The 16,397-nt window shown below is 42.7% G+C and overlaps 1 protein-coding gene across 5 annotated transcripts in view; it reads right to left on the reverse strand.

The window, feature by feature from the left end:
* Positions 1–2,756: 2,756 nt before the first annotated feature.
* FRMD6 (FERM domain containing 6) overlaps positions 2,757–16,397 on the reverse strand; it is an 81,197-nt gene continuing 67,556 nt past the window's right edge. For 4 of the 5 annotated variants that reach the window (XM_049612787.1, XM_049612788.1, XM_049612786.1 and 1 more), the window contains 4 exons: positions 13,134–13,469; positions 11,893–12,024; positions 7,710–7,801; positions 2,757–5,768 (listed from right to left, as the gene is read on the reverse strand). In XM_049612787.1, the coding sequence (XP_049468744.1) occupies positions 5,484–5,768; positions 7,710–7,801; positions 11,893–12,024; positions 13,134–13,469 (845 nt within the window). In that variant the 3' untranslated portion in view covers positions 2,757–5,483. Of the gene's footprint in view, positions 5,769–7,709; positions 7,802–11,052; positions 12,025–13,133; positions 13,470–16,397 lie in introns of those variants that run through there. The other variant, XM_049612790.1, reaches the window with a different exon arrangement.

Here is a 16,397-nt window from a genome sequence, read left to right on the forward strand (position 1 = left end):
CTCTCATACTTAGCAAAATAGTTATGTGTATGTAACGCCCAGCTCTCTAGAATGTGGGTGTATTCAGACTTCCTGGGATGGTGAGTTCAGTGCCTCGCCTGAACATTGGTCCACTCTCTGACCTCTTTATCAGTAAAAACATTATCATTCTCACAAAATGCAATATGCTGGGACACTCTGGAGACCCAACGCACCCCAACTGTGGATCATGCTAGTTCAGAGCAAGTAGCCTGCTTGGTCTGTATTGCTGGGGCTCACTGTAGACCAGTGGGTGCACATTAGCCTCCCTTGCTGAACTTTTCCTAGTACCATATGCCCACCCAGACCAAACAAATGACAAGCTCTGGTCTGGGCCCTAGGCATCGCTGTTTTAAATTCTCCAGGTCAGTCTTCTGTGCAGCCCAGCTTGAGGACCTATAGACTAGAGTAGTTGTGGCCATTGTGCCAATTTTTAACATTGGAAGCATCTGTGCAGAGTAGATTGTAATTCATTCTATAAAGCAGTAGTGAGCTTTCTGGTCTTCCCAGGGACGTTGCCAAGTATGGAAACTTGCCTATTTCTCCAGTATTTAGCTTAGAACATAATGTGTGTGTGTGGGTGAGAGGGAGACATGAGACGGGGCGGGGGGGGGGGGGGAGAGAGAGAGAGAGAGGTGAGTGAGGCATAGCTACATAAGTTTTTAATTTTTCTTCTCCCTGCTGCCACATCCTTGTTCAGATCATCATCTCTCCAGTCCTGCTCCCCTGTCCCTATCTTCTACTGGTACTGATCCCATTATTTCTCTCAAATAATGTCTCTCAAACATGTCTCTTTCCGTTTATAACCCCCTTCAATGGCTCCCTGTCCAGAAAAAACAAAACAAAACAAAACAAAACTCAGTGTCCTCCTCTGGGCACCCAGAGCCTTTCACAACTAGTCTGGAGAGAGTCGTTACTCAAGCCTAAAGGCCCCTGAATGAGCACTGTCGTCCAAGGCTTCTAATCTTTGCGTGGACAGTTTGTACCTCACTCCCATCTGCCAGAAGGCCCCCTTCAAGGCTCCTCTATGTTCTTCCCACCTCCCACTCCCTACTACCACCCCCCAGGTCTCCACTGCTTCTGTACCAGAGTACTACCCAAATAATGCTTCTATAGGTCTGGCATAGGGGTGCTTTAAAAAGGTGGGCAGGGGTGCTTGGGTGGTCAGTCGGTTAAGCATCTGACTTCGGCTCTGGTGGATGGTTGAGTTGAAGCCTCACATCAGAGCTCTGTGCTGACTGCATGGGGCCTGCTTGGAATTCTCTCTCTCTCTCTCTCTCTCTCTCTCTCTGCTTCTCCCCTGCTCATGCAGTCTCAAAATAATTTTTTTTTTTCTTTTTAGAAGTGTGCAGGGACACCTGGGTGGCTTAGTCGGTGAAGCATCGGACTTCAGCTCAGGTCATGATCTTGTGGTTCATGAGTTCAAGCACCACGTCGGGCTCTGCGTGGACAGCTCAGAGGCCAGAGCCTGCTTCGGATTCCGTGTCTCTCTCTCTCTCTCTCTCTGCCCTCCCCTGCTTGTACTCTCTCAAAAATAAATGAAACATTAAAAACAATTTTAAAAACAGTGTGCAAATAAATGTCATTTATCACATTATCCAAATCGTAAGTCTGTCTTCCCTATTAGATTCTGAGCTTTCTCTGAGTGTAATGGATAACGTGGTATGTGTAGTAGAAAAAGCAAAGCTTTTGGACATGGATTTGGGCTTAAAACTCTGCTATTTACGAACTGTAGGATCTTGGGGAAGTTTAACCGTTTCCTCAGCTGTAACATGAGTTGACTACCTGAAGGGCTGTGAAGGTTAGACTTGACGTGTGTAATGGCAGATACAGAGCAGGTGACCAGAAATGTTTTTTTTCCTTGACTCCAATTTACTCACAATTTACCAGATACACTGCAAAATTCATGAGTTAACCCCTCAGCAGAAAGCTTTTGTTTTGGACTGTAGGCTTCCGAATGGCCACATGGCTCAATTCTACACAAGTTAAAGGCTCGTTAGAAGATCGGAAAACACCCACCCTCCTTTCTCCCACCTTAGTGATCAGGGGCATGTTATAACTATTATGTTATTAATCCCCCAAATAGTCCTTTGAATTATTAATCCCACGAGAGCCAAGAAAACTGGAGTAACAAGAAGATAATGGACGTTCTTTCACAAGGATGCCAGGCTTTTTGGTGCTTTCGACGCCTGTCTACTACTGACTGCCAGCTCCAGCCTCTCCCCCTGATGCCGCTTTGCTCTCACGCCCAGCCTTGCGATAGGCATGCTTTTAAATGTAACCACTTACTTTTTTAAAATTAAAACTAACACGCCAATGATGATTATTTTGAGGGAAAAGTTAAAGTAGTCATTTTAATTTAAAAAAATAAAATATTGTATCTTATCGAGTGCTTTTAGCCCCACAGCTCAGGCCTGCACAGCGGCTGGCTGCCACTGCCTCTCTCAGCTTCGGTTCCTTCGTCTCTAGGTCGAGAATGAGAACAGACCCCGCCGTATGTAAACAGGAGGATGAAGGAGTTAATATGTGAACTCCTCACACACGCAGAGCAGGAGCAGGGGCAGCTCAGTCCCCACCAGCTCTGCCACGGGGGGCTCCGGGCTCAGAATCCTACCACCGTGGACCCTTACATTGTTCCTCAACATGGCCTATTATAAGAAAGAAGAACATAAAGAAAACATTCACTCTTTAATGCTTCTTGCTTAATTGAGAAGTCTAAAAAAAAAAAAAAAAGGCACTTTAAAGACAAATAAAAAGTAACTTTATTGACTGCTAATCTTACCATGAAATGCCTATAAGAAATCATTACAAAATAATGCAGTTTTCTTTTACACACTTTTGGTATCTTCCTGATATGATGATCCTTTCACAGAAAGGATTATTTACAGTTTATGTAGATATAAAGCTCATTGTTGCAAATACAAATGTCGCTGTATCGAGGCAGTATATACCAAACTGGTATACCGACTAGCGATGATATTAACAAATGCAGAATAAATAACAGCTTCATACGTTTCTTTTCCTTTTTTATTTTTTAAAACAATTTCCAAATACAAAACGTAGATAACCAAAATGGATTTTCATATACACATATATAATTCTGTCGCAAATAGAGGATCAAAAAGCAAAAATGTTCCTTAGCATGTTTCATTTTTGAAAACCCACAAGACTATGCATAAACCCAATTAGAAAGAGGGTGTGCAAAACCACCAATAATGCTGGCAAAACCCTGAAGACCTGATTCTGGCTGAAGCACAGAGAAACTAAAGCGCTACATACTGAATTAAATATGCTTTTGCCTCGATGTTGCAAGAAACACTAAGAGCTAAGGAAACGCACCACATTATGATCTGGGCTCTTGAGAGTTAAACTTCCTAGGATTTGTCCCTTAAGCATCTATAAGAAATGGTGGACTATTTAACGACTTACTTATAAGTGAAGCTGTCATTAGATGATCCTTCTACCCTTTCATACAGAAGACTGAGACACTTGTACATTCTGGTATCTGAAAACTTTGGTTCTTTTAAAACTTTTGATAAAAACAAAATAATCGCATGACTACAAAACTCTATAGAACTTCTGTTCCTTTTTCCAAGTGTCGGGTTGAACTGATTCGATTGGGATTGCAGTGTCCACACTGGCCTGCCCCATCCGCACGTGGGCGTCCGAGCACAGCACAGGTGAGGCTTGTCCACACTCCCCTTATGTTCATAATACTGACTCCCGCCCCCGGGGAACACTGCATGTTCTGCTGTACCCTAAATCGATTTCTTTGTTACCTGAAAACTTAATTTTGTATAAAAATATGACTGTTTCTTTAGAAAATAATATATAGTTTTTTTTTAAGAAAACCTGGCAGATAGAAAAAATGGTGTATCAAAATATGGTAAACAAATGTTGTTAAATACGAAATCATTACAAACATCTCGTAGAAAGACATTGTGCTAAAGTTCTCTCCTGAAGTGTGAACAACATTGTTACTGTACATCTAAAGGTTGATCAATTCACTCTCCTGACGAGGTTTCATTATATATCCTAATAGCAGTGGCAGTAACTGTCTTAAAAATGGTCCTTCCTCAAACACTGACATTTTCTGTATACCTTAACTTCAAAATTAAGAAAAAGACACACTCTGGAGCAGTGGTTTTAAACCCTGTAGCATATTAGCTCCATCTGGAGAGCTTTAAAGGAAAAGGCAATTCCACCTGGACCTCACTGCAACAGACTGATTTTATTGGTCTGAAGTGGGATCCAGACAGTGTTATTGTTTTTAAAGCTCCCCAAATAATTCTAGTGTGCAACCAGGGTTGAGAATCATGGCAAAAGACACATGGGAAAACAGTTGTTCTTAACTCTGCATATATTAACTGATTGTCTGTAGGTATCATTCATTCAGTGACACCTCCTCCATATTAAACAAGAATGACTATGTACACAAAACAGTCATGGAAGCCAAAATGAAGCGTTAGTAAGCTGTAAACACATATAAACACATACAATCTCAGGTATTTATATATGTATAACATATATGTATAGTTAGGGTGTTTTGCTTAAGCAGAAACAAGCATTACTACAATTTGTTGTTGATTTAAAAAAAAAAAAACAAAACACCAAGCACAAACATTTTCTAAGACGTTTCCATAGTTTTAACAGAAATTGGTTTTACAAACTCTACAAAACGCACGAAGACGTGAACACAACTGATGAGTTACTCGCACGAGAAACTAGCTGGGTCCCAGAGCTTTCTCGAAGAGCAGGAGGAGGACAGGGCACTGACCAGGCATGAAGGAGTCACAAGGCATCACAGCACACATAGCCTTCTGGTTATTGCTTCATTCATGTCTTCTTGGCCCCGGGCTGCATTTCTGTTATGTACATATCTTTGGCTTGCTAGAACTACAAGATTTTGACCACTTCATTAGTGTTCACTTTGGGACAGCCCCAGCGAGGCGGCAATGGCTATGTACCAGGCAATGGTTTCTCCCTTAAGAGGAGAGACTCTCCTTTCTCTCCTCCCTCAAACGACGTGCATGAGGGAGTGACACACACACACACACACACACACACACACACACATTTACAAGCAAACAAATCAATCTAATAACATCTTTCACATGATAAAAAATGTGATGTCATATGATCAAACTGAAAAACAACGAGGGACAAACACACCACAATTCAATATTCCGAAGGCTTGGTAACCAGTGAAGCGCGTTTCCTTCCAAAGGGTCACGAACTTCCGGGCACTTGTCTTGCTGTACCTTCTCTGCAGTTCTTTTCTATCTGTGTAATACTTAAAGTGCAATTGTCCCAAGGCTTTTATTTCCATTGCAAATATCATAAAGAAAGAGCTATGTGGTGGGGTGAAGAAAATATGGCACGATACTTAAAGAGAGAACCCGTGGCTTCTCCGGCCTCCAGCAGACAGCAGGCTGCCTGTGTGGCTAGCTACACGCAGACATACTTTATACAACGAACTCTGGAACTTCGTCATGAGTGAGATCCAGAGAAAAGTACTTGCTGGTTCTTTTGACTGGAAAAGCATCTTGGATGTTGACACACTGCTGAGCCAAGCAGCTGTTGCAGTAGAGGCCTTCCTCATCCAGTTCGTGGCCACACCCGAAAGTGTAGCTCTGAGCAGTGTCTTGACATAGACCTGCAATGCGCAGGAAGTCTTTCTGGTAAAGCCTGATGTCATCAAGGCTCAAGCTGTGCCGATCGGTGGAGGTCTTTGTTTTTCGACATATGGTCTGAAAAATAAAGTAAGGTTAAAACCACTTCAAGAGGATGACTAAAGTGACAGGTTAGTGCTATTTTGCCCTTGTAAAGAGCGACACTGCAAAATCATAAAAGGTTATGGAATCCTTATATGTTAGAAAGTGATTTCCGGTCTGAGGTCCTGCGGGGGAAAACAGCACCACTACCAACAGTCAGAGTGGCTAACATTTACTGAGCCCTGATTATGTGCAAGGCTCTCACCTAAACACAATATTATGTATTTACTTGTTTACTCTTCCCATCTGCCCTATGAGCCCAGTGCTATTATTCTCCCCATTTTACAGATGAATAATCCAAGGCAAAGGAAGTAAATGCAACAGAAGCCTGTCTCTAGCATCTCAGAAGTCAAGAAAATGTCTTAAAAGGAGGCTAGATACATACAGATATAGTTTCTTTTCTTTTTTCTTTCTACTAGAATATGACAATTCAACATATTCTATACAGTAATACTTTCATGCTGAGCTCTATTATTATTTTCATAAGAAATGCGGAAATGAACCAATTACTCAAGGAATACAATTTGAAGAACGTTTTTTTGGGTGGTTTTTTTTTTTTTTTTTTTTTTTTTTTTTGGTTTTTTTAAAGCTAGAGTTCTTGGATAGAAAAATAATACAAAGTACGGAAAGGTTGGGAGGCAAGAGGCAGCTCCCAAACACTGTAGGAGGTGCTGTGCCAAATACTCCACACAGCGGGCAACAGACTTACAGAACTCATTATCCCCAGAAGTGGTACTGGCTGAAAACATAAATAGGTTAAAAAATGGCTCAGATAATTACATGAACGAAAGACGCTTAATGGGTTATTTAAGGAAACAGAGCACTGTACCTCTCAGCTTTTGCTGCCGAACACCACAAAAGCCAACCTCATTAGAATAAGAGATCACTTTTTGCTAAAGGCAAAAGCACCAGGAGGAGAGAACAGGGTCTGAGCCCAAAACCATTTTATTCGGAAGTATCACATCCGAGCACTCCCTGAAGAAGGTCCCCTGGACCCACACGGCTTCCCAGGTACCAACGGGCTTTCCCACACAGAATTCATTAGGTCATCCTCACAAATCCACACAGCAGGCACGCAAATGCGCTTCCCATTTTGCAGGCGTGGAATCTGATCCTCAGCTGTGCACCACAAGCACTTACGTACAGGAAGATCTAACACCGGGTGACAGAACTGGGTGCAAACCCGGGCAGTGGACCCTGGGATTTGTAATCATCATGCTACACATACTGCTTTAGAAATTATTCACTGGAGTATTCAAAAAAATATGTAATAAAACATCATGTGCACATAGAAATGAAAAAGAAAAAAGGGAAGAGAGAAGCACACACAGAAAGCAAAAAGACAAAACCCAAAAAAGACAGAGATGGACCAAGAAAGAGAGTCATACAGGAGAGAGAAAGAGAACGCACAGGAAATAGAGGTGAGTATATCAGCTGTGGAATAGATCCAGACGCTACAACCATGAATTTCAGAGTATTTTATGTTTTGATATTTTAATAGTCTAGCAAGTGATCACAGGTTATCAAACAGTCTCACTCAGCATACTTTGAAAACGCAATCTGAATGGAATAATCAGCGTGGAAACGTTTCTGCCATAACACGCCTGACAAGAAAATTACTCTCTCAGTTGTTGAGGTTCACACACACAACCTGAAGTCTGAAGTTACACACTTCCCACCTCTATAAAGTGGGAAACAAAGTATATAATTTATCCAAATGAAAATCAACTCAGAGATGAATGGAACTAGCAAACACAATGGTTATCAACTGAGGATAAAACTAGAATGTACCTAAGAAGAATCAATGCCTTATGGTTCTTAATTTTTGCTCATTTATATAAATATAAACGTTAAGTTCCAATTTAACATTTTCTGTAACTTCAGTGCACAACTTAAACATTTCGATTCCTTCTGTACCTGTGGAAGAGAGTCCGTACTCTGGCCACGAAGCTTCACAACTGTTTCTGAGGAGCTAGAGGTGGAAGAACCAATTTCTTTCACAATCAACCCTGAAGTAAAACACAGAAAAACAACAACAATGAAGACTTCCTTATTCATACTTTTTGCCACCTATCTGACACATGCTACCACCAAGACTGAAAGGTCAAGTATTAACCGTTCCTGAAAAATCTCACTGTGACTCATCCGTGGTAAACAACCAGCCTAGGACACATCCCATCTCCTGTCTCACAGTAAATAGGGGGGGAGAGGGATAAATGTGGGGTCAGCGTACAGGAAGGAGTTTAGAGCCTGCCTTTTCTAAGGTGAACTACAACTTCTAATTAAGCTATTTATGATGAAATTAGTAACAAAAACAAAGACCGTAGATGTAAAGCAGTCTCCCTCCTAAAGCTAAACTGTGACACGGCCGTCTAGGTTTGGGTCCCTTTATTTATTTTTTTAATTTTTTTTTAACGTTTATTTATTTTTGAGACAGAGAGAGACAGAGCATGAATGGGGGAGGATCAGAGAGAGAGGGAGACACAGAATTGGAAGCAGGCTCCAGGCTCTGGGCCATCATCAGCCCAGAGCCCGACTCGGGGCTCGAACTCACAGACCGTGAGATCGTGACCTGAGCTGAAGTCGGACGCTTAACCGACTGAGCCACCCAGGCGCCCCTAGGGTCCCTTTAGATGGACGGTTAAAGTGTAGTGTGGGGCTTGACCTCCAGAGTCACACGGATCTGAGCCGGAAGCAGGCCCAGAAAAGTAATTAACTGTGTATGCTGGCCAGTGACTTAGCCCCCCTATGTTTCGGTCTCATCTTATAAAGTGGGCCTGACAGCAGTGTCTATCCAACAGAGTTTAATGATGACTGAAGAGTAAATGCATGGAAAGGGCGAGGTACAGGGCCTGCACATGGGACACACCCAGCTCAGAGCTCCTCGGGCTGACAGGGGCCCTGTGGCACTTGCCTCCTACAACAAATCCTGCTGGGGAGAGGCCACGAGTGGGAGGCCACCCCAAGCATTCAGTTCTGGATCTCTGAGAGTGACAGGGCCCTAAATCACCCCAGTGCCCAGGAGTCACCTCCTAATACTTTGGAAACAGAAATCCAGGGCTGAAACCTCCCTCTGTGGCTCTAGCATGTTGAGTGAAGCACCAGGAAAAAATGTTTCGTAAGATAAAACTGCTAACAAGAATTGGATATGGAAGTGGAGATCACTGACATTTTTCTTGCAAATAGATGAAGCAGGTCAGTCAAACCCCAGATTCTTAAGGCCAAATGGCTTCTCAGATAAAGCACATTCTCACCTTATAAAAAAGGAACCTGGAGTGCAATGTGATTTTTATTTAGCTACTTGCTGATAACCTCAGAAACGGCCTTTTGTGTTTTATCCCTTAACTCTTTAGAAGTGACGCCTAATGATTCAGTGACGAGTATATACCTTGTATATATTAAGTGTTTGATATTTTGTTCAATTGAAACATGGAAGGAGGACATTCTTGGTTTACATGTAGACAGTTTAAAAGCCTTCAGGTGGGTACTTATGTTTTGGGGGTTGGTACAGACTGCTTTAGTAAGGGGTCTTTCTTGAGACTATCTTTATCTTTTAAAAAGCTTTAAACTTTTAACAAATCCTCAGAGGATGATGTGGACTGGTGTCCTTGGTTGGCACTTGGGATGGGTCCTTCTGGACTTCCTGGTAAATGTGTCCTTGGCCACCATGTCTGTAAATTATGTGCTCCCAAACCCAAACTCCGCATTAGACAAGTCAGCAGCAAGTCTGGTGCTGAGAACACTAACCTGACTTGTACCAAACTTCCATCCCTATTCAATCTCAGCTCCATGCTTGAGAAACAATGTTTAAATGCTCAAATTGTAGGGGCACCTGGGTGGCTCAGTCAGTTAAGCATCCAATTTCAGCTCAGTTCATGATCTCATGGTTTGAGTTTGAGCCCCGCATTGGGCTCTGTGCTGACAGCTCAAAGCCTGGAGACTGCTTCGGATTCTGTGTCTCCCTCTCTCTCTGCCCCTCCCCTGCTCACGCTGTCTCTCTCTCTCTCTCTCTCTCTCTCTCTCTCTCTCAAAAATAAATAAATGTTAAAAAAAAGTAAATGCTCAAATTGTAGAGAATTTGGAAGAGGAGGATGATGCGAGGAAGAAAATAAGATCATCACAACCCCATCATCCAGAGAAAGGCTATTAATATTTTTATGTATTTTTTCATATACATATATACATTTTTGTAATTTGAGAGCATCCTGATTATACAATTTGTGCTGTTTTTCTTACCTATCTTTCTTATATTATTAAATATTCTTTAAAAGTGTCATTAGTTAATGGCTGTACGATATTTCACTATATGGACAGCATATAACTGCTCATTGTTAACCATTCAGGTTCTTTTTCAATAAATAACATTTCAAAAAGCATTTTTTTTTGTATAAAAACCTCTTTAAACAGCCACCCTATTTATTTAAATTTTATTTCTATTTAAAATTACAAAATCTTATTATAAAAATTAAACATAGAAATATATAAATAAAAAGCCAAAGTCTGTTTCCCTCATCTCCCCTCCTCCCATGGACACTTTGGTGTATATGGTTTGGACAGTTTTCTTTCCACAAAAATACACATGCACATATCGAGTGAGAGCATGATATCCATGTACATATAATGTGCATAAAATTGTAAATTTATATTTAATATATGTGTTAAAATGTATTTGTGAGGGAAGACATCTAGGTAAGAAAGTAAATGGGCAAAGAAACAAGGGTAAAGTTTGGTTTGAGAACTCTAAGCCTGAAGCATGACCAGAGCAAGCAGCCTGACGGATCTGTGTTTGCTTAGGCAGAGCGGTTCTCTGTAACCACTGGCAGGTCTATTCCCCGCAGAGCATCTGGAGGCCATGCTCCTGCTAGGTGAGCAGAGGAAATTCTGCAATAAAAGGAGCCTTGTGCTCTTACAGATTCAATGCCAAGATGAGGGGACCATGTGTACTGTGGTCTTGTTTCTCTCTCATTCCCAGCACCTGTTGCATGGGTGAGGCTCACTTATCAGGGACCGTGGGTCTTGACACAGCAATGGCAGGTCACCCCAGTTGTAAACAGGGTCTTTCACTCAAAGCTCAAAGCGGCTGATCAGTAAGTACCTGGGACATTTTGACTTCATTCCTAAGGTATGTTTGTTAGACAGAACGGAGACCAATTCATAAAATGTGGCGAGAGCAGTTAGGAGTGACTGAGGTTTAAAAACAAAACCTGGGGCGCCTGGGTGGCTCAGTCGGTTAAGCGTCTGACTTTGGCTCAGGTCATGATCTCGTGGTTCGGGAGTTCGAGCTCTGTGTCGGGCTCTGTGCTGACAGCTCGGAGCCTGGAGCCTACTTTGGATTCTGTGTCTCCTTCTCTCTCTGGCCCTTCCCCTCTGGAGCTCTGTTTCTCTCTCTCTCTCAAAAATAAATAAACATTAAAAAAAAATTGAAAACAAAACCCATACTGTGGTTTTTTGCAGTAATATTGAAGGGTAATATCTTTTATTTGATAGAAATAGATTATTACATATCGTATTATATAATCCCATAATAGGTTTACAGTGAATGCAAGTGTCCTAGTAGAGTTAATGAAATACAGAATATAATAGGAATGCCTTTTTACGCCAACATTTATTGACACTTTTTCCTCCACACTCCCATACCCACTCTGATCTAGTTGGGGAAAAACAATACAAACTAAACTCGGAGACCTGACTTCTGTTTCTAGCCACCTAAGCGTCTGTCCCCCTCATCTATGGGTTTTCTCATCTGTAAAAAGGAGGTCTCCGAGGTCCCTTCTAGATGTATTCTAGGATTCTCTGATTATCATTTGTAATAGCGAAACAAAACAACAGCAACAAAGAGAAAACTGTGTTTTACCACTTTGTGCTGAGCACAGGGGAGAAGATGCTAATTCCCCATCCTAGATGCTTCTCCCCTTCTGTTCTCTTTTTTCCTCACGAAGTACTCGACCCTGCAGTCTATGGCACTGACTTGGAAAGGTTCTGATTCCAGCCCTGTTTGTGATCGAGAACCCCACCCTGACCCTTCTGTTTTCTGAGGCACCTGCTCCTCAGTCCAAGACCATCCACTAGCTCAGGAGAAGAACTTCCCACAAGAGCTCACCAGAGTGTCCATTCAGCTTCCGTGACATGAGCATGTCCTCGGTGATGTAGATGCACATGTCTGGGCTGACTTCCAGAGACTCTTCATTCATCTGTTCCAGGTCCCTGGGGTCATCAACCAACATCTCTATTTCTGACACAGAAGAAGAAAGAGACGTTTAGTGACACGAAGGGAAATGGATGCCAGCATTCGTAGCCACACTTTGCAGAAGGCTCTGTAATTATTCAGATTTTAAAATACATTTGCTAATGAGAATCTACAATAGGAAACTCTAGGACAATTCTCAACTAGATGTATTTGCTCTCTTTTTTCACAGGGTTGCTGTGTTATCTACATGTCTTCTAATGCCACGATTGAACTGTGTTATTCTTTCCTCTGTGAGAAAGAAGGAAAGAGCTATACCACCTTGCTGAGATGACAAAGGGCAACTGAGACTGATGGGCCACATGCCTAAGCCAGAGCAGACTGCTGTCACCTGCACAAGGAGTAGTTCATGAAGCTCCCCATTTCCAGACCTGCCTGCCTGCAGGGCATTCAGTTGACTTCACTAGAGATCCACATGAATTCTACAGTAAGCAAGCAAATGGGCTTCCTTAATGAAGTCACTACCCTTTCCCCAAACCCGAATGCTATAGCACTTGAGGCATAAAAATAATAAAAAAGATGCCCACATATGTTAAGTTTGGCTGAGACAGTCTGGTTTTTCTCTCCTTAACAGAGTTAAGCATCCAGGTGCTAACTTCTTTTACATTCCCAGAGTTCTGGCTGCATAGGAGGAATTGAAGAAATACTAAATAACCAATGGCCTGGGCTCAAGTCTTTTTTTTTTTTTTCCTCTGCAAAGTTTAAGACATTTCTGTCGCTATCACTGCGTCTCTGCTGTTGTCCTCACCGATGCCTATTTAATCTGGGAACCAGAAATGCAGACACGAGTTCTGCGGCACCGATCTCTCCTCTACTTGGGCTAAACCGCCAGGACTCAGCCTCCACTGGCGTCCAACCCTGTGGCGGCAAAGGACCAGAGGGATGCTTTGTTCACTGACACGAGCAACTCCCCCAAATCACGGGGGAAGGTGCAGGACACCTGTCCATTACTACCCCCCGGCTGTGCCCTACACAGCAGTTCTCCAGAAGGGGTGCTTGGGGAAAAAAACCAGAAACAAGACGAGGCAAGAGGAAGAAGGGGGCGAGCGACAGCGGCTCAGCGCTGCCAGCTTGGAAAGCCGCGGCAAGCGGCTTACCGTCGTCCTGCGAGTCCTCTTCCGGCCGGTCCTTGCCGCTGCTCTCCACCCCGGAGGTGTGGGAGCTGCCGTGGCTGGTCGTGGAGCTGCAGGTCTTCAGCTTGCGGTGGATGGCGCTGCCAGAGTAGCTGTCCTCCGGCCCTGCGTCTCGGGGCTTGGTGTCCGCCTCGATGCCCGACGTGTGCGAGCTGCCGTGGCTGGCGGTGGAGTGGCGGGACAGGCGCTTGTGCTTGGCGCTGCCCGCGCTGCTGCCGCTGGCCCGGGACCGCTTCTCCAGCTGGTCCACGTCCAGGTCCAGGCTGTCGCTGATGTAGGACTCCCGGTACTGCTTCTTCTCTGCGCGGTGAGGAGCACATTCACGCAGGACGGCGGGCGGGGGAGGGGGGGAGGGGGAGACACGCCTGGTTAGCCTACAGGGCACATCAGGCTAAGAACGTGTGCAAGTTGACACCCAGGATCTAGTTAAGCAGGATCACACCCAGGATCTAGGCGCCGAGAGGGTTCTGACCTGGGTGGGTGGGAGGGGGTCAATTAACGAAGATGAGCAAAAACCAGTACAACGGATTTGAGCGAGTACTGAGGCTACTCAAAGGGTTTTGACGCTTCAAAACTCGGAAAAGTGCTATTTGAAGTAGAGTCGCCAGACCACCTCTTGTCTGCAAGTTGTTATTGGTCCACAGCGATGTAAGCTCAGTAAGTGAGAATAAATACTTATAGATTTTCAGAGCAATCTGACAGTGCCGTGACAGCCACTAAGGTGATTTTGTATTTTGTAAAAGTATCAGTCCATGGTGGATGAGGAATGTTAAAAATCTGGTCCTTCCCCACAAATAGTTTCAGAAGCACTGCTATGGAAGACTGTTTGATAAATATAATTACACTAATTGCCAATGATTTCATTTATTCAATTTGGCCCATTATTAGCTCAGTTCTGACTGCTGAATATAATTTAAAATAAAATTATTCTTCTCTAAATTTCCTTCAAAGAGTTCTAACATTTAGTTTTTCATTAGTGGAAACTGCTTTTCTCCATTTGGGGTGAACTAGTGAGGTTTTACCATCTACTTAGAAAACACAGTCATCACTACTGGTTTGATGATTTATACCTATGTGGCCTCTGACTGACAAAACTGTTCTTTGATTTAACATGTCAGTGCCATTCTTTAACACCAAGACGCAATGTTAGAAAGTCCCTTTTATCAAATGCTAAAGCAACGATCACATCAAGGCACAAAGTTACAACTGAGTTGCAGGTATACAATACTTTTGTGTCTCAGGTCAGAACTGTAAAACAGAGAAATAGTTTAGATTCTTTGTATTTTTAATACTGATGACAAATAACACATTAGAACAATGTTAAAGATGGAGAATGCATTTGAGGAATGTTAAATTGATATTATTTCAGAAATTGCTAACTTGTAGATTAATTGGGTTCTCAGAGGCCTGCTGATGAATTTAATTGTCTTGTTTCTTGGGTAAGTGAAATCACTTGCACTCCTGGTGTCTGAAGTATAATCTACACAGCCTCCTCAGGGAGGGAAGAAGCATTAGCAGAAAGAGAAGATGTGCTTTCCAGGATGCAAAATGCAAAAATGCTTGCAGAAGGCGATGTGTACATTTTTGGGCTCCAGCCATTCATGTCAATTCTAGGGAATCAGGCTGCATCACAATAGCGAGAATGCACAGCCACACAGAAAGCAGACTGGGGCAGGACACCAGAGCCCAAAACACACATCTGAGACAGATGTGCATCATCTAAAATCCATGTTTTAGGGCTAGACTGGGTTATAAACATATTCCTGTTTTCTGAAGACAACAGGGGTTGAGATGAAGACGGAGAGATAAAAGGGTTTGCAAAATTCTCATACAATTTCTATTCACTGTGGTTTCAAAATACTAGCCACGTGGCACTTGGAAAGGTGGAAAGTGAAAAAACAGTTTTCTAAAAAGTTCTTTAGGGTGCCAGAGTTCTAAGACAAGTGGGAATTGTGGCTCTAATAACTTAAAAGCTTTCTGCCTCTTTACAAATAGCCCTTTTACTCCCAACCCTTCCCAGCAGGTTCGGAGTCTATTACGGTTACTCTAGTAACAGAAGGCAAGTGCTCACCGAACTGTGGTCTACCTCACAGGAGCCTAGCGTAAATCTGCTTTGTGTCAGCGTGTCAGCACGGCCTTACTGTTCTATGTGGCTGGCCAGTGTTCCCTTCCCAGAGCTGTATCACTTAGACCTGGTACAAATAAAAAGTGTCATGAAGGAAATGCTGACGTGATTATGAAGTTTATTCTGAGACCTGGGAAATGCAACCTCTTACCTCCCTAGTAATCACCGGAGTCAACAGCACAGATTACCAATGTGTTGGTATTCTTTGGATTCCCTCTGTTGTAAAAGCCCAGAGACCACAGAGCTTTTCATATATTATTTTGGAACAGAATGCAGTGTGACCTCTTGGCATATGGCCTAAGAATAAGCTCCCACTGTTGAATAAAGTTGGGTTAAAAAAAAACTTTTGTTTTTAAACTTTTTTAATGACAAAGGCATTCTCCCCCTTCTAAATGCTATGGAATAATTCTTGTGATCATTTTCTACCATAAGATGTTAAAAGAGTATCTCAGACAAGATGGATCTAAATTAAATTTAAGAAAAATACACTTTCTGTGCTGTTTTTTTGCTAAGAAAAGGGCTTTATTGTAAAAGTAAGGAAGACTTTAAGCGTGAGTGAAATAACTGGCATCAGGCCAAAGCTGGCCCAGAGAAACTTAATTTTGGGTGTTCTTTAGACTGTGAGGGATCTCTAAGTAGAAGAAAAGAAGTATGTTTTCTTTAGAAGAAAAAAAAGAGATATCCGCCCAACTCTATCTACATTTACCCAAATAACAAATACAATCCACACCTTTATCATTCCTTCATTGCCCTAATCGCGTAAGCCCCCAAATGCACTTGATACTACTAGGCGCGGTAACAGACAAAACCCTGCCCTCTAAGAACTGAAAATTCTTTGTCATTTTACCTGAGAACCTATAGGGGTTCTGGAATTCATTCAGGCTCTAAAGGGCTCCCCTTACGGTCATCTAAGCAAGAATCTGCTAAAATGCTGGCAAAGCTGATGAAATAAAGAAACTTCTCAAGGCGCTATAAGCTGGCCATTTAGGAATGTGACCCATTTGGCACATGATGGGCTCTGCACGTAAGTCGCCTATTCTTACAAGTTCCCTTGGCGCTTCTGTCCCATCTCGAGTCCTCCTAATAATCATGTCAGCATTGGA

Source organism: Panthera uncia (assembly GCF_023721935.1).
Source record: "Panthera uncia isolate 11264 chromosome B3 unlocalized genomic scaffold, Puncia_PCG_1.0 HiC_scaffold_1, whole genome shotgun sequence".
NCBI lineage: Eukaryota > Metazoa > Chordata > Mammalia > Carnivora > Felidae > Panthera > Panthera uncia.